The following is a 23,032-nucleotide window of genomic DNA, read 5'->3' on the forward strand; positions in this document are numbered from 1 at the left end:
CAATGGACAAGGCTTATTGACATTAGGGTGAGGCATGCGTAGCCGAGTGATCATAGGGTCCAGTGAGTAGCTAGGCGACGTGGAGACACGGCGATTCATACAGCTAGCGGGCTAGCAGAAGGGCCTTTGGGGGACATCGCATTACGTCGGCAGACCAGTCGTGATGGATCGGTGGGGCTCCATTTCGGCAGTAAAAGGGTCCAAGGCAATTGGCAAAATTGGTATAGCATTAGAAATTGGCTGATAGACCTCTTCAGCTAGCCGGGAGATGGCCTAGCTCGAGGCTAGCTCCAGGCTAACTGGTGCTTGCTTCAGGACAGAGACGTTAGCCAGGAGTAGCCACACGGATAGCAGCTAGCTAGCTGCGAAGATCCGGTGTAAAGGTTCAGAGCTTGCAGTATGAATCCGGAGATGTGGAGATGTGGTAGAGAAAAAGCAGTCCGATATGCTCTGGGTTGATATCGCGCTGTGCAAACTGGCAGGAATTGACCGGGCTGAGGCTGGCTGATGTCCGAGTTAACGGTGATGACCACAAGCAGTGGATAGCTGACTACTAGCTAGTAGCTAGTTAGCTGGCTAGCTTCTGATGTGGGTTCCGGATCTAAGTGTAAAAATACCACATTGGGTGAGAGTATGTTCGGTCCGTAGATGGGAATTGAGATGGGAATTGAGATTAAAAAATAATAAAAAAATTTATACAAAAAATATACGAAGAAAAAATATGTATACATGGGACGGGACAAGACAACAGTCTGACTGCTACGCCATCTTGGATTCGAATCAGTTACAAAGATGACAGTGAATGTTGCTGAGTGGCCGAGTTACAGTTTTGACTTCAATCTGCTTGAAAATCTATGGCAAGACCTGAAAAATGGCTTCTAGCAATGATCAACAATCAATTTGACAGAGCTTGAAGAATTCTGAAAGGAATAATGGGCAAATGTTGCACAATATAAGTGTGGAAACCTCTTAGAGACTTACTGAGAAAGACTCACCACTGTAATCGCTGCCAAAGGAGCTTCTACAAAGTATTGACTCAGGGGTGTGAATACTTATGTAAATGAGAGATATTCCTGTATTTCATTTTCAATAAATGTTTTCACTTTGTCATTATGGGGTATTGTGTGTAGATGGATGAGAAAAACAACAACAATTGAATGAATTTTGAATTCAGGCTGTAACAACAAATGTGGAATAAGTCAAGCAGCGCAAATATTTTCTGAAGGCACTGTAATTGAACTTATCTGAATAAAATAGAAAGGATATTTTTACTATTCCTGAGCTAGTGCTCATTTGATGTTGAGAGTAAAAGTGATCATTTGAAACAGGCCCTATATGCTAGTTTTAGAGTTATTTGGCAACTTTAGTTGTGAATGACACAAACCTTAGAATGTCTTAGAAATCAAAACGTGTGCTGCGTGATACGACTATTGATAATTTGAGAAAGTCACACAAAAAAACTTGCGCTCTGTTCCTTGCCTCAGGCTGCACAAGCTGTTCTCTCATCAAGTGATCATTTTTACTGTATATGTTCACCCATCAGACTATTCTCAATTGAATCTCGTCTTTACCAATATGTCAAATCAGTTTTGATTTACAATGGCCCATTGTCAAATGGGCAGGAACAGGGGCAGGGGGAAATACAAGTCATCTGTATGGACTCGAATAGCGAATGGGGACCGCTTTACCGCCTGTTTGTTTTTTATCATGCCGGGCAGGCTACTCCATGCTACTCCATGCTACTCCATGCTACTCTATGCGACTCCATGCTACTCCACGCATCAACCACTGTTTGAGGAGCATGCAGCCTCTCTCTGTGCAACAGGTGATATTCCACCCAAACTCTGTATGCCATGGGGTTATCCAACCCTGTTCCTGCAGCCAAACCAAGTGAAATCTGTTTGGGAACATCGGTAGTACCATGTTTTCAAAACGAAACATTTCATTAAACTGTTGACAGCCACTCTTTCTGTTCGCTCGAGAATTGAATGAAGGAGAGAGGGGAGGAGATGGAAACGCACAGTGGTGAAATATTCTGTTGCTAAAGGTAATGTGTCAGCCAATTAATTATTACTAGGCTATTCAAAATCAAATACAAATTCAAAATAACTGTAGTGAATGTGTGAGGTGAGTTTTAAAAGGATGATACTGTTTTGATGATCAGTTTTGATGTGATATTCTATTGTATTTGCATTGACATCCGAGTGGTGAGAGGGACAATAGAGTGGTAAGATCCAGACCATTAGGACCTGATGGTCGTTAGCAAGTTGGGTACTACTAATGCATGCATAAGAGGAAATTACAGTGACCAAACGGTCAAGTTGAATTTGACTGCGGTCATGACTCATGGCTGCCGGTGTGGCGGTAACAGCCCTATGGATGACGTGATTGATGTCACAAACAAACGTCTGTCATGGCGGTTTTTGAGATGCATTGAATTTGGTGTTTAATTGTTGTCCGTTTCGGCTGGTATGAGAAATACATTTACATTACTGACAGTATCAGAACTATTCATACCCTACTGTGTGCCCATGCACTTTAACTACTGACCAAACTTGGGAAGTTAAGTTACACTTTTTTTTAATAGTCCCATATAGATGATCTACAGATGGTCATACTATCAGCAAATGATCTGCTGATAAGCAACTGCTTGCTAAGGTAAAGGTTAAGGTTAAGTTTAGGTTTAGATTTAGAATAAGGGCAATAGTTAAGGTTAGGGCAAGGGTTAGGGTAAAGTTAAGGGTTAGGATAAGGCTTCAGGTTAGGGTTAGGTCTAGGTCAAGGGTTAGTAGATACTGTAGTTAGTTGGAATGTTGTTGACACTTATAAAACATCTACTGAACATCTACAAACGATCTATTTGGGATTATCCAAAGAAAGTGTTACCGGAAGTTTTTTTTTTTTTACAAATTAAGCCATACGCCATCGCAGTCAGCTCAAATGTCCAAATGAGCAGGAGAATCAGAAAAGGTCCCCATTGATTTACTGTAATGAATCACTACAAATGGTGCATCTTCCCCGTTCCTGCTCTCCTTCCATCAGTGACCTTTAGTTATTAGATTGATGAAGCTGCACTATTTGATGGTGAAATTTCAAACAATGGAATACCTCTGCTTGAGTCATCTATTTATCGAAGTGTATTGCTAATCCACCCATTTATTATGTCCATATTAAGGAAATCCTACTCCATGGGAATTAACACCGTCAGTGTGTCTAACCTTTTACCACAGATATTGTACACTCAGAGGCATCAGATACACATTGTTCCCCAAATCTGTGCAGTCAAACTATCCGTGTAAAACGAACCGGCTGAATCAACGTTCTTCCCAAGTCATTTCAAAGAAACAACGTTGAACAAACGAGGAATCGACGTTGAACTGACATCTGTGCCGAGTGGGATGGTATGAAAATACTGCTTGCAAAAAGTGATAAAAACAACTAAGGAAACGTATCCCTCTTTCATAGAGACAAACAGATGGGGGGGGGGGAACTCTTACCTACTCTAGTTCTTTCCTTAACCACCTGAGAGAACAAATAATACCATTCCAGCAGACCTTGCAAAGGTTTTTAATCAAATGTGATGCAATGACTAGACAGATTGTTAATTATGCACAGCTGAAGGCAACCCTAATCTGCCTTTATGGGGGAAGGAAAGAGAGAGAGCCTGCTGCTGCTGTTTGGAGCACTGCCTCTGGTAACAATAAAATGAGCCTGGACCTCTCATTTCTACTACATATATAACATTGAAGGATTGATCAATACCGTCTGTTTTGTTTGTGAACATTTTGTGTAATTAAGAAAATTAACATCAAGTCTGCTTATTTATTACGTCCAAGCTGTGCCTGAGTGCCCACCATCAATCTCCAGAAAATAACCTGGCCACATACTGTAGCACAGGGGACATGGCACACTCCCATTCAGGGGGTACTGAATAATATTTCCACAAAGCCATACCTTTATTTTCAAAAATATGAGCCGAACGAATAACTTTGCATTTGCGGTCTACACTGTACAGTGTCTAGGTAGTGTTCAGCTCTCATTACTGTGCTCGTGATGGGTCATTTGAGGGAGGCACGGGGACATGGTACAGGAGGTCCCAGGATGCATTGTGGTCAGTGTGTTTATAAGGGGCTGGGTAAAACAAATCTAGGATGTGTTTCAGATGATGTCAGTGAGGTTGTAAAGGGCTAACCTCCTTTTTATCCATTGGTGGTACAGGATTAATGACTGTACTCTGGGAAGAGAGATTTACCAGAAGATTACGGTGGGTCTTATATTATGGCGCTCAGACAAGCATACAATTGTTTGCTTATTTGGAGTTTGGTCTCTTAAAGGTGGACTCAGGGATGTGACGTAGATGCAGAAGGTAAACAGCATAGTGGGTCAACTTCCGCAACAACTAAGAGCGTTGAAGCGCGAGGCTCAACCTCTCTGCTGTTTTGGTGTCCTGGCTACCACGATGTAACAGCGTGAAGCGAACCCGTGCACATGCGCAGATACCGTGTGTGACTTTGTGAGAGCGAAGTGTTGCGTGTTGCATCTCGCTCATCTCAATATCTCCGGCGCTGCTCGTGGCAACGTCATTTCACTGCATCTACCTTTAACAAACCAGCTTAGTAGACACTTTCAGGATATTGTAAATCCTGTAAGGTAAGTGGTGTTCTGGGGAACTGAACAGTTTAAAGCCATGCTCTGGGGAATAAAGGTGATATCTAGCCAAATTGTGTTTAGATTTCATTGTTTTTACTACCAAGTGCACCAGGGACTCATATACTGGGAAAGAGAGGCTGAACAAGCCAAGCAGGAAATACACTGCTTTGTCAGTACAATGTTTATTACAGTAATTGAAGTTCATAAAACTATCCGCATTGGGTATGCCAGTGAAATGAGAATCATGTCTGTTAGGCACAATGCATTTATGTGTTGTATCATCCTGAATCAGCTCCAATTCACTCCACTGTGAGCTAAACGCAGAACTACAGTAGGGCACTGGAAACTTTCAAAGTTTACCAGTAAACTACCAGGATTTTGGTAACTTTCAAGGAATATATGGCATTTTATCAGATGACATCTAGTGGTATTTTTGGGTGCTTCAGATTATTACAGGTGTCAGTTCCTATTTCTGGCTGTCTGTGTGGCCTTATCACATGCAAAATAGAACTAAATCTAATAAGATCATTTTAAAATAAACATTTGAATGACAGAAGCTGTAAAACATTCTCCTAAATATAAACCGTCAACTTAGTGAATACTATCGCTGTTTAATACGAGGGTTTCAACCAAGGAAATAACCTTTATATTTTTTTACACACTTCTTTTTACTTTGTCAATATGTCTTTGTTGTAAATGTTTTGGCGCCGAACTGGAGGCAGTTGTGAAGTAATACAATAGTTGTACGAGCTGCAGATTTATTTGAAAGTAATTCGATTGGATGCTTTTTTAATTAGGCTATTTTCTCTTGAACCATATGGTCTACCTAGTAGAAACGCATGGACAATATGGACACAGATATAACAAATGCTATACTATATAAATTAAAAAAGCATTCATGTATAAGTTACCATAAATTGCCATGCATTTTAATGACCAAAGTTACCAAAGATTACAGTAACTTTGGTAAATGACCAGTAGCTTTGCAACCCTATGTAGATCTAACCTCCAGTGACTCCAGGTTCTCTCCATTCTTCATCCACCTATAGGAGGGCTTGGGCTTTCCAGTGGCCTTGCATTCCCACACCAGAGAGTCGTCAATGGGCTTCTGCACATCCTGGGGTTTCTCTATCAGATGTGGAGGGGCTGCATGGTCAAAACAACATGGCTGTGAATTAGAACATTCTCATACAGATCCCATTTCTCGCAGGTAAGCCTGTACTCCTCTAACTTCAAGAACAATGTGGAGTATTTTGAAATCCCAGACAGTTGATCCTGCGCTGAAATTATAATGAGTTATGTATCGTTGCAAATTGACTTAGAACCCAAAAATACAGAACCCAAAAATACAGTAAATGGCATAAATGGTATATGACTATCCTAGTTTTAGGTTGTGTGTGCTGCTGAGACAGTGAACAAAACAATCCAGATGTATTAGTGTATACATGGGTGGGTAGCACATTGCCATAAAATACCTCTACCAAAAACCATTCAAGTAAATGATGATGGAATTATACAGGAGCTTTATTGATTCCTACAGTAGCTTCCAAGTAACTCATGACTGGTTAACAAATTAGCAAGGGGGGAAATAAGGAACATAAACCCTCAGATTTACTGTCCTCGTAACTCTCCGTGTTGTGGATGATGTGTAGGTCAATCCGCCATCATCCTCTATCACACCAGGTCATTGTCACGACAAGAGTAATGGCACACTATACATTTCCATTACGCAGCATCTGACTAATGCCATACTCCCCGACTGACCTTTGAGGTGACTTCTCTGTAATGGTACATACAAATCCAACTCTAATTGGGTTCCTGCTTCAGCTCAGCTTGCTTCCAAGAAATTTGAGATGAAACAGTTAGAAATGCAGTAGCAATTGCAAATGTATCCCCATACCTCCTGTGTGTATTCGATGTGGCGCATGTGTGTGTGAGAGGAGAGAGAGAGAGAGAAAGAGAGCGAGAGAGAGAGAGAGAGAGACATAGGAAACAAATGAAAAAGAGAGAGCGGGTGTGTTTGTGTGGTCTGTGGGTCTGTGTGTGCGTCTGGGTATTAAGAGGTTAGCCAGTGTGTGTTTTGGACAGAAGTGCCCCTAGACGAGATAGCAGAGAGAGGTACTCTGAGACTCCATTATCACCAGTCATTTAGCATCACATCCATGCCAGCGCAATCTTAGAGAGAAGCCTAGTGGTCATGCTCCACCCTCTCCACCTCTCAGGACCCCTTTGTTGTTGTTGTTTTTAGCCCTCTGTCACTCCATCCTTCAGCCACTGTGAACGTATCGACTCTCAGTCACAGACCACCAAATGAAAGCGGGCAGCCCATCCTCGGCTGCATCAGGCCCAGTGTTCACACAATCAGCCCAAACATTTCAAATCAACCAGCTAAAGCAAAGAGGGAGATTGGAGATAGGCGATAGGGGAATCAGAGTGAAACTGACACAGGGTTTTTATATTCATGGCATTATATTCATGGCATTATATTCATGGCATTATATTCATGGCATTATCTTCATGGCATTATCTTGGGATACTACTTACTGTAGGAAAGTATTAAATACACTGCAGAGGCAAATTGTTGATTAAAATAGAGAAACCAATGGAAGTCTATATGCATAGTTAGTTGTATTTAATTAGTTGTATTAGGCTACTTTTTAGATGACATTCAGATGGAATGTCATCCCAAAATGCTCTCTCCAATCAAGAGCAAAACAACAGACATTTGAACGTAGCTTCGACTGACATGAAAGGATAATTACCATTCACCTTGTTAAAACACAAGACGTGCAGAACCCTATTAAAGCACTAACATCTAACTACTAAGGACACAGTGATCAGCAGACTCTCAGAGTTAAATAATGCCTTCAGCTCTTTCCTTGGCAGAAAGCTGAGGCTTTCGCAGCTTTGTGACTGCAGGTTGTAGCGATGTACACGAGATACACTTATCGATTCCCTGATTCTCACACACTGCTGACAAATGTCTCAAAGGCTTAATTCCAAGGGACTTCAAAATAAGAATACAGATATATTTTATCACAGAGAAAGAGAGAGAGAGAGAGAGAGAGAGAGGGAGAGAGAGAGAGAGAGAGAGAGAGAGAGAGAGAGAGAGAGAGAGAGAGAGAGAGAGAGAGAGAGAGAGAGAGAGAGAGAGAGAGAGAGAGAGAGAGAGAGAGAGAGAGCGAGAGAGAGAGAGAGAATCAAAAGAGGGCAGACCTGCTGCTAATTCGGACAAACCATCCCCCATAGCTCACAGCCAGAGCGACGCTGCTGCTGGGTTCCATTACAGAGAGGTGCAGGGAGCTTTTAGCGAGACACCTTGTAAATAATGGCAAACTGTTTAGCGCAGACAATGAGTAATTTGTAAAATATATCATAAATATTTACCCATACTAAAATAGATGATCTGTATGGACGTACGACTGTTATCATCTGCTGTGCTGGTTTTGTTATTACCTCATTTTATAATGCATACAGCTGTGCTGTATCTCATTGCCGCTACCATAGCGAACATACTTTCATATCATTAGTCCAGCCAGCCATGTTAGTTTTTAGTCTTTTCCAGCATCTGTGAGAGATTCACATGGTGTGGAATATAAGCAATTAAACAACAAGTGTAAGAAAACATTCATGGAGCCCGATGAGCTATTCTTGTAAATGGGTCCTTAGGCATGCAGCATAGAAAGAGTCCAGAAGGGAGAGATCAATGTCAGTGGTACGGCTAGCCACAAATAATACAGACATATTCAGCAAACTACTACAGTATATTTGCCATTTAGCAAAAAGTAATTTTCACCTTGTCAACTCGGGGATTCAAACCAGCAACCTTTCAGTCACTGATACAACGCTCTAACCGCTAGACGACCTGCCACCACTCCCCATCCACTTCATCCAGATGCTGCACTGCAGATAATTCATGGGGTATATGTGGCCCTGGTCTAAGTATGCAGTATAAGAGCTTTGATCTCCAGTTAAGTTGGATGTCAATCATGATGCCATCTGTTGGAGCCCAATACAAGGTCACATCCAAGGTCTCCTCATTCACATCATCGCTGCTTTAATCTGGATCAAAATATTAAAGGCATATTGGCCACCGAGGCTTTAATCATTTGGGATGCGCTGTTAAAACGATGCTCCCCCATGCAAAGTGGCGGCGCCGCAGTTGATTACCAATCGCTGTTTTAAACCCAGTAAGGTCTCCGTTTGATGCCTCTCAGTCTAAGCGAAACTGACACATGAAGCCATCCCTGGTTCAAATATTCATGTGGTTCAGGATCACCTACCGTAGAAAGAGAGTTTTCCTTTTACAGTGTTCCTCCCCCTGGAGTTCTCTGCCACACACTCGTATGTGCCTGCGTCTTCCTGCTGGAAATAGGGGATTTCCAGGACGCCACTGGCTTTCCTCACGTCCACCTTCCTAGAAAAGGGGATTCCGTCCATTCTCCTCCAGTTTATGGAGGGGACAGGGCTGGAGGGAAGAGTAAATGCAGAGAGGTAGAGAAACCTTGTAGCATGTTCATACAAACACAAATCATTGTAACATCGCCACTGTACTTAACCTATATGGATTCAGTGGATTTGACAGAAAAAAGTCAAGTAGGGCATACATCACTCAGCTAGTGAACCAGGAGGAGTCTCACACGGCCCCAACTGTACCAGAATTCTCCGATTTGCAGCCCGGCCTCAATCAGGGCAGGGTTGGAGGCATGCAGTGAAACATGAATACTATCATGCTGTTTGTTAATAACCTTCTGCTTTTCATGTATTTGTGTGCCTGTTTCATCAAGCCCAAAGCATACTTACTTTCCTAATGCAAAACACTCCACTTTCACTGTTGATCCTTTGGCTACATGGACAATCTCTGGAAACTGAACTTCGATCTTTGGCTCGTATTCACCCATTATACCTGAGGAGAGAAATTCACAACCAATTACAAGAAGGCAAAAAAAAAAAAAAAAACAACAACATGGAAACTGCTGATATGTCGTTTCCTACATATGTCCTAAAAGCGATTACCATCATACATCTGAGAAGTGGTTATTGTGGAAAGCCACTAACAGGTTTTCTCATTGCTGCTGCTATTCTTTATCTGCAATCCTTTATCACATTTCCAAAGGTTTCTCAGCCCAAATGAGCTCTTGATATTGCGAGGCAAGTGTTATCTGGAAGGTTCCCTGACTGACCGTGAAAGCTCATTCTCATCCGTATCTCCATTTTATAATACTGCCAGGTATCCAAGGGCCTATCAGCCATGGTAAATGAGACCGCTGGACGAGGCTCTAATGGTCTCATACCCAGGGATTCAGCTGGGCTGGGTCCTGCTGGGTCCGAGACCCGCCACCTATGATCCAAAGGAGAGCCAGGCGGAGCTGAGACCTGGTACCTTTGGTTATGCTAATGTTTCATTCTATAATGAAACATGTGTTGTCCATATTTAATTTTCCACAGACAACAACACAAGTAAGCAACAGCAGAATCGGACAACCCCATTGTAGAATAGTTTACCTATTCAATTGTTCAGCCTGTCGCTTTCTATTCAAGAAAATGATATTCCTTCCATTCCTGGGCTCCTGAGTGGCGCAGTGGTCTAAGGCACTGTATCTCAGTGGTAGGAGCATCACTGCAGACCCTGGTTCAATTCCAGGCTTTATCACAACCAATTCTGATCCCAGAATTGGCCCACTGTGGTTAGGGGTAGGCCGTCATTGTAAATAAGAATTTCTTCTTAACTGACTTGCCAAGTAAAATATAGAAACGTGACATGTCTATTTTAATACAGTCTAGCTCAAACATTGATAATCATTGAAAATTGCAACCTATTTTGAAGGTGGGGACGCAGCTGCTCCATTTGCTCCATCACTCGGGTGCCTATGAGCATCATCATTTTATCATAATTTTATCTGAAACATTGAATTTAGCCCTCCTGCTATTAGCCCATAGAAATGCATGGGAAAACAGAGAGTCCAAAAAACACATCAAAAGGAAGCATGTCTCATAGAGACAAACTGAGAACACCATCGTGTTTAACCAGTTCTCATACCATGACCTTTAGGGAGGGGACACAGGCTAATGTGACCTGTGTGACTCTGGAGGGTTCATTATTGGCATCTCAGCAGGTCTGGTGCGTTGATAAAAAAAACAACAAGTTAGAAATGAAATAAAAACAATGATGCCTTCTCATGCGGCATCCTACAAAATAGCATGCACTAGAAGTAGTGATTCCAGACGATTGGAGATCCACTGTCGTGGAAACCTAACCGTCAAATGCTGCTGCTGCTGCTTCTGCAGAGTGTTGTATCTAAACAATTCCCGCCTGACTGCTTAGATACATTCAGTGTAATGTACTGTAATTCTGCGATACTACCCGTGGCAATATTTAATGATACGTAGACTGACTACACATACAGTAAATGTTTCCCTTGATTCAACCAATTGTAGTTGTCTTAAAGACCATATTCAACAGGGAGGCTTCATTTACTCATGTTCATATCTAAGAGGGATGAAATAGTAGTTAGTAGTGGTTTTCATGCTAGCATAAGGTACTATAGTTTGCTGTACTTGCGCCTGACATATTTGCTAGATATGGTTCACAATCAATAGATGAAATGTCAGGAGTATTAAAAACTACAATACTCTACCATGAAAATATCATACATAACAGAATTGTATCCCTGCATGGTGTTAAACATTAGTTAGAGAGATAATTATTCCTGGGACAAGAAAGCCAACAATTAGATCACTCTCAGACAAATGACCTTTCCATTGGAGAGCCTTTGATAAGGCCAGCCTGAAGCACCAAAACCATTGGCGAGTGGGTTATCTTAAAATTGCAAAGAAACAGCTAATTAACCTTTGGAATTAATTTGTATTCCTTAAAGGCACAGTGCAGTTAAAAAAAACATGATTTACCTGTGTTGTATACACTCAGTGGACAGTTTATTCGGTACACCACCCCGTTCACAAAAATGGTTAGCTCATACAGACAGTGAGTCATGTGGCCATGGCTTGCTATATAAAGCAGGCGGACCGGTATTCAGGCATTCAGTTACTGTTAAATTAAAGGTTAGAACAGGCAAAACGAGTGACCGAAGCGACTTTTGCCGTGGTATGATAGTCAGTGCCAGGAGTGGCGGTTCCAGTTTCTCAGAAATGGCCGGCTTCCTGGGCTTTTCACGCACAACAGTGTTTAGGGTTTACAGAGAATGGTGCGAATAACATCCAGTCAGCAGCAGTCCTTTGAGCGAAAACAGCTCATTGATGGGGTCGAAGGAGAATGTCTGGAACCGTGCAAGCTAACAGGCGGGCCACAAACAGGCAAATAACGAGGCAGAAACAACAGTGGTTTGCAGAACGGCATCTCATCGGTCCTTGTCCTGGATGGGTTATTGCAGCAGAAGACCACACCGGGTTCCACTCCTATCAGCTAAAAACAGTAAGAAGCGGTTCCAGTGGGCACGCCATCACCAACACTGGACAAAGGAGTGGAAAAACATAGCCTGTTCCGACGAATCCCAGTTCCTGTTGCATCATGCTGCGGCAGAATCAGGATTTGGCGGCAGAATCGGGATTTGGCGGCAGAATCGGGATTTGGCGGCAGAATCAGGATTTGGCGTAAGCAGCATGAGTCCATGGCCCCATCCTGCCTGGTGTCAATAGTACAGGCTGGTGGTGGTGGTGTAATGTTGTGGGGAATGTTTTTCTGGCACACGTTAAGTCTCCTGATATTAATTGAGCAACGTTTCCAATCTCCAAAGAATTCAGGCTGTTCTGGAGGTAAAGTGAGATCTGACTCGGTACTTGATGGGTGTACCTAATAAACTGACCTCTGGGTGTCTATATTTCCACACTATGACATTGGAATAATACTGTGAAATTGTGAAAATTATGTCAATGCCTTTTTAGTGTAAGAGCTGTTTGAAAAGAGCACCTGAAGTTTCAGCTTGTTTTGGTGGGATGGAGTTTTGGGCTTCCATGGTGACATCACAATGTGGTAAATTAGTTAATAGACTAATAAGAAAGGGAGTCTCAAACTCTGCCAATAACAGCTCATTGACAGTTTTCCTCTCCCCACTTAGACCACTCCTAGACAGACCTAGCAAAATTTTATCTTGAGGAATTTTTCTCTGCTACTTTCCTTTTACCAATTTAATTGAAAACAATCACAGAAAATGTACTTAATTATTCAGAAATAATTTGATATTGAGATAAAATGACTGCATTGGACCTTTAAAATCACTGTCCTACTTTTAGTTTTTTCGTTTTTTTCTTCTTCTTGAATGGCTTTGAGCAGATCTTTCACTCCAACTGTTTAGGCCTCAGTTAGAAACCTATGAAGAAATACCAGTTAATCAATTCAATTACAATTTGTTTGTCTCAGCTCAGAATTCAACACCATAGTGCCCAGAAAGCTCATCACTAAGCTAAGGACCCTGGGACTAAATACCTCCCTCTGCAACTGGATCATGGACTTCCCGATGGGCCGTCCTCACGTGGTAAGGGGAGACAACAACACATCTGCCACGCTGATACTCAAAACGGGGGCCCCTCAGGGGTATGTGTTTAGTCCCCTCCTGTACTCCCTGTTCACACACGATTGAGTGGCCAAGGCGACTCCAACACTATCCTTAAGTTTGCTAACGACACAACAGTGGTAGGACTGATCACCTACAACGATGAGACAGCTTATAGGGATGAGGTCAGTGATCTGGCAGTGTGGTGCCAGGACAACAACCTCTCGCTCAATGTGAGCAAGACAAGGAGATGATCTCAGCCTCCAGTATTTATGCTGCAGTAGTTTATGTGTCGGGGGACTAGGGTCAGTTTGTTATATCTGGAGTACTTCTCCTGTCCTATCCGGTGTCCTGTGTGAATTTAAGTATGCTCTCTCTAATTCTCTCTTTCTCTCTCTCGGAGGACCTGAGCCCTAGGACCATGCCTCAGGACTACCTGACATGATGACTCCTTGCTGTCCCCTGTCCACCTGGCCGTGCTGCTGCTCCAGTTTCAACTGTTATGCCTGTGATTATTATTATTTGACCATGCTGGTCATTTATGAACATTTGAACATCTTGGCCATGTTCTGTTATAATCTCCACCCGGCACAGCCAGAAGAGGACTGGCCACCCCACATAGCCTGGTTCCTCTCTAGGTTTCTTCCTAGGTTTTGGCCTTTCTAGGGAGTTTTTCCTAGCCACCGTGCTTCTACACCTGCATTGCTTGCTGTTTGGGGTTTTGGGGTTTTAGATTGGGTTTCTGCTATATAAATACATTTGATTTGATTTGATGGTCGTGAACTACAGGAAAAGGAGGGCCGAACATGCCCCCATTAACATCGACGGGGCTGTAGTGGAGCAGATCGAGAGTTTCAAGTTCCTTGGTGTCCACATCACCAACAAACTAGAATGGTCCAAACACACCAAGACACTAGTGAAGAGGGCACGACAACACCTTTTCCCCCTCAGAAGACTGAAAAGATTTTGCATGGATCCCCAGATACTCAAAAAGTTATACAGCTGGTATGGCAACTGCTCAGCATCCGAACTTAAGGCGCTACAGAGGGTAGTGCGTACGGCCCAGTATATCACTGGGGCCAAGCTTCCTGCCATCTAGGACTTATATACTAGACGGTGTCAGAAGTCCCCAAAAATTGTCAAAGACTTCAGTACCCAAGTCATAGACTATTTTCTCTACTACCGCATGGCAAGCAGTACAGGAGCACTAAGTCTAGGTTCAAAAGGCTCCTTAACAGCTTCTAACCCCAAGCCATAAGACTTCTGATCAATTAATAAAATGGCCACCCGGACTATTACATTGACACCCCCCCCTTTGTTTTTACACTGCTGCTACTCTCTGTTTATTATCTATGCATAGTCACTTTACCCCTAGCTACATGTACAAATTACCTCCACTAAACTGTAGCCCTGCACATTTTCTCGCTACCGGTACCCCCTGTATATAGCCCCGGTATTGTCATTTTATTGTGTTACTTTTTAGTTAATTTTTTACTTTAGTTTATTTAGTCAATATTTTCTTAACTCTTGTTTATTGAACTGCATTGTTGGTCAAGGGCTTGTGAGTAAGAATTTCAAGGTAAGGTCTACCTGTTGTATTCGGCGCATGTGACAAACAACATTTGAATTGAATTGATATTCAAATGTGATGATATTTGATCACATTAAATCGCACAAGGGCCAGAAAAGGAACACGTGAACTAGAAATATACTGTTTGATATGGGTTGTAGTAGAGTTGCTGTAGAACTGGATCTCACCATCACTGCGCAGCACCAGAGGAGTCGGCGGGCCTTGGACCCTGGTCTTGGTGACAGTGTTGGTCACCACACAGGTGTAGTTGCCCACATCAGAAGGCTCCACTTTAGCGATGTATAGATTTCCAGTCTCCTGGGAGATAAAGCGACGCGTGTCCTGCTTCACAAATGAGGGGTACTCATTAAAAATCCAGGAGAACGTCAGATCTGTGGAAAAAGGATAAAAAAATATTTTTTTGAAACATGTGAGATCAAATTAAATCTAAAACTACACAGGGGTTAGAGGGTCAAGCTGACTCTCCTTCTTATTAAAATAATATCACGTGAAAATACAGAAAATACCAGATTTGTCCATGGTTTGTCAGACTGGAGTTGATTTGATGGTGTAGCGGGTGGGTGGTGTTGTGGTTCAATCACCAGAGAGCTACACACTAGGGTGAAAATGAATGATGTTCCAAGTGTGAGGAGTTACCATATGCTGTAATTATCTGGACACACTTCAACATGAATGTATTTTGTGTGGCAAGGTTTCTTCTGTAAACAAATGTTTCATTGGGACAAATATCGGTGGACACTTTGTAGTTAATACAAGGCTTCAAGATGAGCTGAGAATGTTTCATTTCACAGAGAAAACCAACTCTAGCAGTCACCATGCAATTTGTAAATAACTATATTAAGAATGACTGACCTGACAGCCCAGTTAGTTGGGTTTTGTTTTTATAGCACACAGTTGGACAGTAACGTGACCAAAAATACTAGGTACATTTTACGTTAAGTAAGCTTTAAAATAACTAATTACCACAGTGGTAAAAATAACAGTACAACATACAGTATACAGGACATTTGTAGGATCACAGAGCAAGCCAGGATCTCAGATCTTCTATGATTCTCATGATAACGAGTGTCCTGTTGGCTGGTAACTGTCAAACGGGTAATCTCTCTAGTCGTCTTTGTGGCATGCTTCTTTCAAAAAGAACAAAACACACGTTCTGAAGACTGACCTTTGAGAAAGACATTTTATTTTGCTATTTGTCTGCAGAGTCAATTACTTTCTGTGCTCAGAGACTTGGGCCCCTCAGGCCAAAAGGATTCACAGAGGAGTAAAACACTTTTAAAAAAGAGAAAAAATATTTGTACGTGACTGAGACAACTGAAATACTCCACATTCTTAGTTCTGTATATTTGTAATGCTTTGTGTTAATCCAAGCTCACTGCTTTGTGTTAATCCAAGCTCACTGCTTTGTGTTAATCCAAGCTCACTGCTTTGTGTTAATCCAAGCTCACTGCTTTGTGTTAATCCAAGCTCACTGCTTTGTGTTAATCCAAGCTCACTGCCTTGTGTTAATCCATGCTCACTACTTTGTGTTAATCCAAGCTCACTGCTTTGTGTTAATCCAAGCTCACTGCCTTGTGTTAATCCAAGCTCACTGCTTTGTGTTAATCCAAGCTCACTGCTTTGTGTTAATCCAAGCTCACTGCTTTGTGTTAATCCAAGCTCACTGCTTTGTGTTAATCCAAGCTCACTGCTTTGTGTTAATCCAAGCTCACTGCCTTGTGTTAATCCATGCTCACTACTTTGTGTTAATCCAAGCTCACTGCTTTGTGTTAATCCAAGCTCACTGCCTTGTGTTAATCCATGCTCACTGCTTTGTGTTAATCCAAGCTCACTGCTCACAATCCAAGCTCACTGCTCACAATCCAAGCTCACTGTTCCCAGCAGGATTTTGAATGTTGTTTAATCATCATCATCATCATCATCATCATGTGATTTAAAAGGTATGTCAAATTAGCTGCAGTACCCTACAGCGAAACCACACTTCTAGGTTTCAACCTACTGCAAGGAACATTGAGAACCAGAGCCAGTGTAAGACATCATGATTTGTAACAGTTTGATCTCAGCTGGTGTGCTTATCAATGCACTGCTCTCAATGCTAGTTTTCTGTTGCTGAGTTCTCCTTTGAAGAAATTATTATTTCTGAATGTTCTGACATTCTCATCAATGAGTTTTCCAGGCCTTCTAATTGACAGGCACGCGTGTACCTTTTCCCTGCTGAGCCAAATCAAACCCATTCACTTGTTAGCTGGCTGGTAATTAAACAAAACAGTCTTGGAGGATCCCTCCCTTACCCTTTCTAACTATCTGGTCATTTATCAAAGCAGGATTCGATCCATGATGCAGCTCCCTCACAGTTAGGAGCAGGTGTAGGCTACAGCATGAATCAGAGCAGGCCAATCAGCCTCTTCAAAAGTGTGTTTTGGCAGAGTCCTGAGTGTATAGACAAGTGGTCTAACGTTGGTCCAACATTCCTGTAGAAAAGCCAACGATAAAAGCCTGCGCTCCTTTTAGTTTTTTATTCGTGTTGCGCTGTTAGTCATAGGTGCACTCGATTCAGAAGCCCTGCGCAACGGGTAAACAAAGTGCTCCCATTTTGAACCATTTCATTTGTCTGAAGAGACTGGGAGATCCATGGCTAAATCGAGGGCCCCTACTGCGCAGGCCAATTGGATAGCTCAAATCACCGTGCTTACGGGGGTTCCAAGAATAGACAGAAAAGAGCTGCTGTTTTTAGGAGTGAGTTCGTGTTTTTATTCAGCCCTGTCAACGCTGTTTTTATTCAGCACTGTCGACGCTGTTTTTATTCAGCACTGTCAACACTGTTTCTATTCAGCACTGTCAACACTGTATCTACTCAGCACTGTCAACACTGTTTCTATTCATCACTGTCAACACTGTTTCTATTCATCACTGTCAACACTGTTTTTATTCAGCACTGTCAACACTGTTTCTATTCATCACTGTCAACACTGTTTTTATTCATCACTGTCAACACTATTTCTATTCAGCACTGTCAACACTTTCTATTCAGCACTGTCAACACTTTTTTTATTCATCACTGTCAACACTGTTTCTATTCAGCACTGTCAACACTGTTTCTATTCATCACTGTCAACACTGTTTCTATTCAGCACTGTCAACACAAACAAAACGACAAACACAGACGCCAAAGGTGTTTTTAACCAACAGAAAGTGAAAAGACTAATAATAAACTCCAAGCATTGTAGAAAATTCCTTTTATACAGTTAACCATTTCTGCTGATTTTGGCCATGTGATGAGATTATGAATGCTAGATAGATAAGGCAATCTGTAAAGTGTGGGCAAATTCCTTGATGCTGTTGCGAAAAGATGCTACATTTGAGTAGAGAGGAGTTCCCACTTTGAGAAGTCCCCCCAAGAGGCTTGTCAGATGCTGACAGAATATAGTGCGGTGTGTGTCTAGATTGCTAGGGTGGCACAATGCTTCGGAGAAGTCACCATGAAATAAGGAGATCCACAAAAACAGAGAAACCAGCAAGTATATCGTAAATGATTTGTGAAAATGTTTAAATGATGTAGGAAGACGGAGAAACTGAGACATTATCCAATGGTAAATCTGCCATAATTTAAGACGACACCGCTGTCTCCTAGGTTTCCACTACAGATTCAGCATACACTGTGTTTCTGTCACACTCAGAGAAAATACCATACTGTATGACTGAAAGTAAGATTTAAAGGGTTTGTCTTGCATATTTTATAACATATTGGGTCAAATGAGTTAGTCAATGTATAGACTCACTCTATTAGCCCAAGCAAACTTGACCAAACACAATAGCACATCCAATCACCATGGAAAATCTTGTATGACATAATTGTGCATCTCTACATTTTCCCCCAAAACACAAAAAAATCCCCATGACAGAAATACAAATAATATTGTTTATTTATCATCAAAGCACTAGTCCAACAGTGTAATTATTCCCTTCAGTGGGCATGACAGAATATAAATAGACTTTAATGACAAATTATTGGAAATGCTTACACAAGCATTCCTTTATGTGTCTAATAGTGTCAGTGTTCTGAGACAACAATTAAAGCCCTACCAGCCTCTTGGCTTTCTTCAAAGTAACCAACGTGATTCATATCTACATGCTGCAGGACAGCAGGCTCCAAGACTCAGTTCCTCCTACACTTAACCCAGTGGCAGAGCCCCCTGGGATCCCCCTGCCGAGTCAGCTTGCTATAAAAACAATAAATATTCATCTGAACATGGGGAATAATTATGACAAGGGGGAACAACATGTGCAGCATAGGCCTGCATCAACAGACAAAACAACCCATCTATCAATACAACATGTGCAGCATAGGCCTGCATCAACAGACAAAACAACCCATCTATCAATACAACATGTGCAGCATAGGCCTGCATCAACAGACAAAACAACCCATATATCAATACAACATGTGCAGCATAGGCCTGCATCAACAGACAAAACAACCCATATATCAATACAACATGTGCAGCATAGGCCTGCATCAACAGACAAAACAACCCATCTATCAATACAACATGTGCAGCATAGGCCTGCATCAACAGACAAAACAACCCATATATCAATACAACATGTGCAGCATAGGCCTGCATCAACAGACAAAACAACCCATATATCAATACAACATGTGCAGCATAGGCCTGCATCAACAGACAAAACAACCCATCTATCAATACAACATGTGCAGCATAGGCCTGCATCAACAGACAAAACAACCCATCTATCAATACCACATGTGCAGCATAGGCCTGCATCAACAGACAAAACAACCCATATATCAATACAACATGTGCAGCATAGGCCTGCATCAACAGACAAAACAACCCATATATCAATACAATGTGGTTGTTAAGGTTTATAACAAGGGCATATCATATCAGTTGGTTAGATCCTTCTGAGTTGCATCAGTGTTGATATTGGCGTGTTGATTCTGAGTGTGTGGGGGGGGGGTTGTATTTGTATCTTCATCATGCATTATCAGTGGCATGCTTTCAATGAATATTAATAATGACACAGATGTCTGATTGTCTGCTATTAATATACATGTAAAGTTTATTCAGACAACACTATGCATTTATTATTGCCGTGCTACAAACACAGGCAGCAGCATCCTGGCGATTAACAAACTTAAAACAAAAGGTATCTAATAGTTGTGTTCAAAGTTTAATATAGTCCGTAAGGAAGAAGTAATGTACCGTGACATGTGTGGAGCTGTTGGACAAACCCATAGAAGGGTCACAAAACCAATTTCTTAGTTTCTCTGATATTTTACTTTAGTTTCACTGAGACGAGGTCCTAGCAGGTTCAATAGTCTGGTGAGCATCAAAATAAGGCGAAATTGCACACAAAATAAAATTACACAAAATAACCGCTTCACCCTACATTTGGTACAATCAGTGCACACTGTTAATATACAGTGCCTTGCGAAAGTATTCAGCCCCCTTGAACTTTGCGACCTTTTGCCACATTTCAGGCTTCAAACATAAAGATATAAAACTGTATTTGTTTGTGAAGAATCAACAACAAGTGGGACACAATCATGAAGTGGAACGACATTTATTGGATATTTCAAACTTTTTTAACAAATCAAAAACGGAAAAATTGGGCGTGCAAAATTATTCAGCCCCTTTACTTTCAGTGCAGCAAACTCTCTCCAGAAGTTCAGTGAGGATCTCTGAATGATCCAATGTTGACCTAAATGACTAATGATGATAAATACAATCCACTTGTGTGTAATCAAGTCTCCGTATAAATGCACCTGCACTGTGATAGTCTCAGAGGTCCGTTAAAAGCGCAGAGAGCATCATGAAGAACAAGGAACACACCAGGCAGGTCCGAGATACTGTTGTGAAGAAGTTTAAAGCCGGATTTGGATACAAAAAGATTTCCCAAGCTTTAAACATCCCAAGGAGCACTGTGCAAGCGATAATATTGAAATGGAAGGAGTATCAGACCACTGCAAATCTACCAAGACCTGGCCGTCCCTCTAAACTTTCAGCTCATACAAGGAGAAGACTGATCAGAGATGCAGCCAAGAGGCCCATGATCACTCTGGATGAACTGCAGAGATCTACAGCTGAGGTGGGAGACTCTGTCCATAGGACAACAATCAGTCGTATATTGCACAAATCTGGCCTTTATGGAAGAGTGGCAAGAAGAAAGCCATTTCTTAAAGATATCCATAAAAAGTGTTGTTTAAAGTTTGCCACAAGCCACCTGGGAGACACACCAAACATGTGGAAGAAGGTGCTCTGGTCAGATGAAACCAAAATTGAACTTTTTGGCAACAATGCAAAACGTTATGTTTGGCGTAAAAGCAACACAGCTGAACACACCACCCCCACTGTCAAACATGGTGGTGGCAGCATCACGGTTTGGGCCTGCTTTTCTTCAGCAGGGACAGGGAAGATGGTTAAAATTAATGGGAAGATGGATGGAGCCAAATACAGGACCATTCTGGAAGAAAACCTGATGGAATCTGCAAAAGACCTGAGACTGGGACGGAGATTTGTCTTCCAACAAGACAATGATCCAAAACATAAAGCAAAATCTACAATGGAATGGTTCAAAAATAAACATATCCAGGTGTTAGAATGGCCAAGTCAAAGTCCAGACCTGAATCCAATCGAGAATCTGTGGAAAGAACTGAATACTGCTGTTCACAAATGCTCTCCATCCAAACTCACTGAGCTCGAGCTGTTTTGCAAGGAGGAATGGGAAAAAAATTCAGTCTCTCGATGTGCAAAACTGATAGAGACATACCCCAAGCGACTTACAGCTGTAATCGCAGCAAAAGGTGGCGCTACAAAGTATTAACTTAAGGGGGCTGAATAATTTTGCACGCCCAATTTTTCAGTTTTTGATTTGTTAAAAAAGTTTGAAATATCCAATAAATGTCGTTCCACTTCATGATTGTGTCCCACTTGTTGTTGATTCTTCACAAAAAAATACAGTTTTATATCTTTATGTTTGAAGCCTGAAATGTGGCAAAAGGTCGCAAAGTTCAAGGGGGCCGAATACTTTCGCAAGGCACTGTAACTAGGGCCTCCTCCAAAATACTGCCTCTCCTCTCTGCTGAAAACATAGAATTCCATCCCACAGCCTCTGTGAAAAACACCCACTGAAAGTAATGCCATTCCAATTCTGTTTCAAAGTGCAGTGCTCCCAAGTTTGCTCCAGGCTCCGAGAATCCTCTTCCTCCCCACATTCTGCTCCTTTACATGACTTGACAGAGTGCACATGCTCCATGTTCTCAAATCCTGGGGTCTTGGGGCAAAAAAGAACAGAGGATACACAATAAAAGCAACCCTCTTCTAAGTGGATGTGCACAAGTGATTTCAGTCTGGAGTGCCCCTAAAAGTTCTCTCTCCATTATAAAATGGAGGTCAGGCGCATTAGGTCCAGGACTAAAAAAAGTAATTGAGTAATACAAAGACCAAGGCTACGTCACACAGGCAGCACACTAATGTAGTGTGCTTTGAGAGTGCGTAAGTGACAGCCTTTTAGCCTCTCTAGCTTCTCTGATCCGAGGTGAATATCAGGAGCCCAAGATAGATATTTGACTCTCCACTGTAGATTTCTGGAAACGCTAGCGACACATTCAGAAAACAGAGAGTATTATTACCTCATCATTAGAAGACGATTTCGACCATGTTAATAATAGCATGTGCACACGACTGTGTCTACTTCAAATCTGGGTGTATTCTGTTATAATGACCACACATTCCCAGCACGTTCCCAATGTTAGAACATTGGCCTGTCAAAATAGGAAGTGCATCAGCGGAGGGGAGGCAGCTCCTTGCTCTGTCTGCGCTTGTATCTGGCCTGGCAGTCTGTGTCATCCCTGATCTGCACCCAGCCCCATCTCCCTGCCTGTCTCTCTTCTGCTGACTAGGAGGAGCAGGTAGGCTCTGCATGCGGACATTGGCCTTCGGAAAAAAAGAACAGCCTATGTCAAAATATCACTGTCATGCCATAACTTCACAAAACGGGCAATAATCATGTTCATTTGAATGACCTCTTTAATCCATACCACATGATCAAAAAATGACATGTGACATGCCTAACAATGCTTCTGAGGTAAAAATCACTTTTTAAGAAAGTATTTGACATAAAAGCATACCAATAATGCAAAATATCACATATATATTTGAAATGATAGGATCGCCGATTAGCTAATACGTTAGTAATCGGAAGGTGTGGGTGGATAAGATCAGTCTGGTCATTGGCTGCCCATCTCGTCATGTCC

General features: G+C 41.9%; 1 protein-coding gene across 2 annotated transcripts in view; it reads right to left on the bottom strand.

The window, feature by feature from the left end:
- LOC139413340 (contactin-4-like) overlaps positions 1–23,032 on the bottom strand; it is a 164,236-nt gene that overhangs the window by 59,707 nt on the left and 81,497 nt on the right. For both annotated transcript variants that reach the window (XM_071160574.1, XM_071160575.1), the window contains exons 6-9: positions 14,919–15,122; positions 9,454–9,556; positions 8,934–9,118; positions 5,657–5,796 (exon numbers count right to left, since the gene is read on the bottom strand). In XM_071160574.1, the coding sequence (XP_071016675.1) occupies positions 5,657–5,796; positions 8,934–9,118; positions 9,454–9,556; positions 14,919–15,122 (632 nt within the window). The remainder of the gene's footprint in view (positions 1–5,656; positions 5,797–8,933; positions 9,119–9,453; positions 9,557–14,918; positions 15,123–23,032) is intronic.

This window comes from Oncorhynchus clarkii, chromosome 7, assembly GCF_045791955.1.
Source record: "Oncorhynchus clarkii lewisi isolate Uvic-CL-2024 chromosome 7, UVic_Ocla_1.0, whole genome shotgun sequence".
In the NCBI taxonomy this organism is placed as follows: Eukaryota; Metazoa; Chordata; class Actinopteri; order Salmoniformes; family Salmonidae; genus Oncorhynchus; species Oncorhynchus clarkii.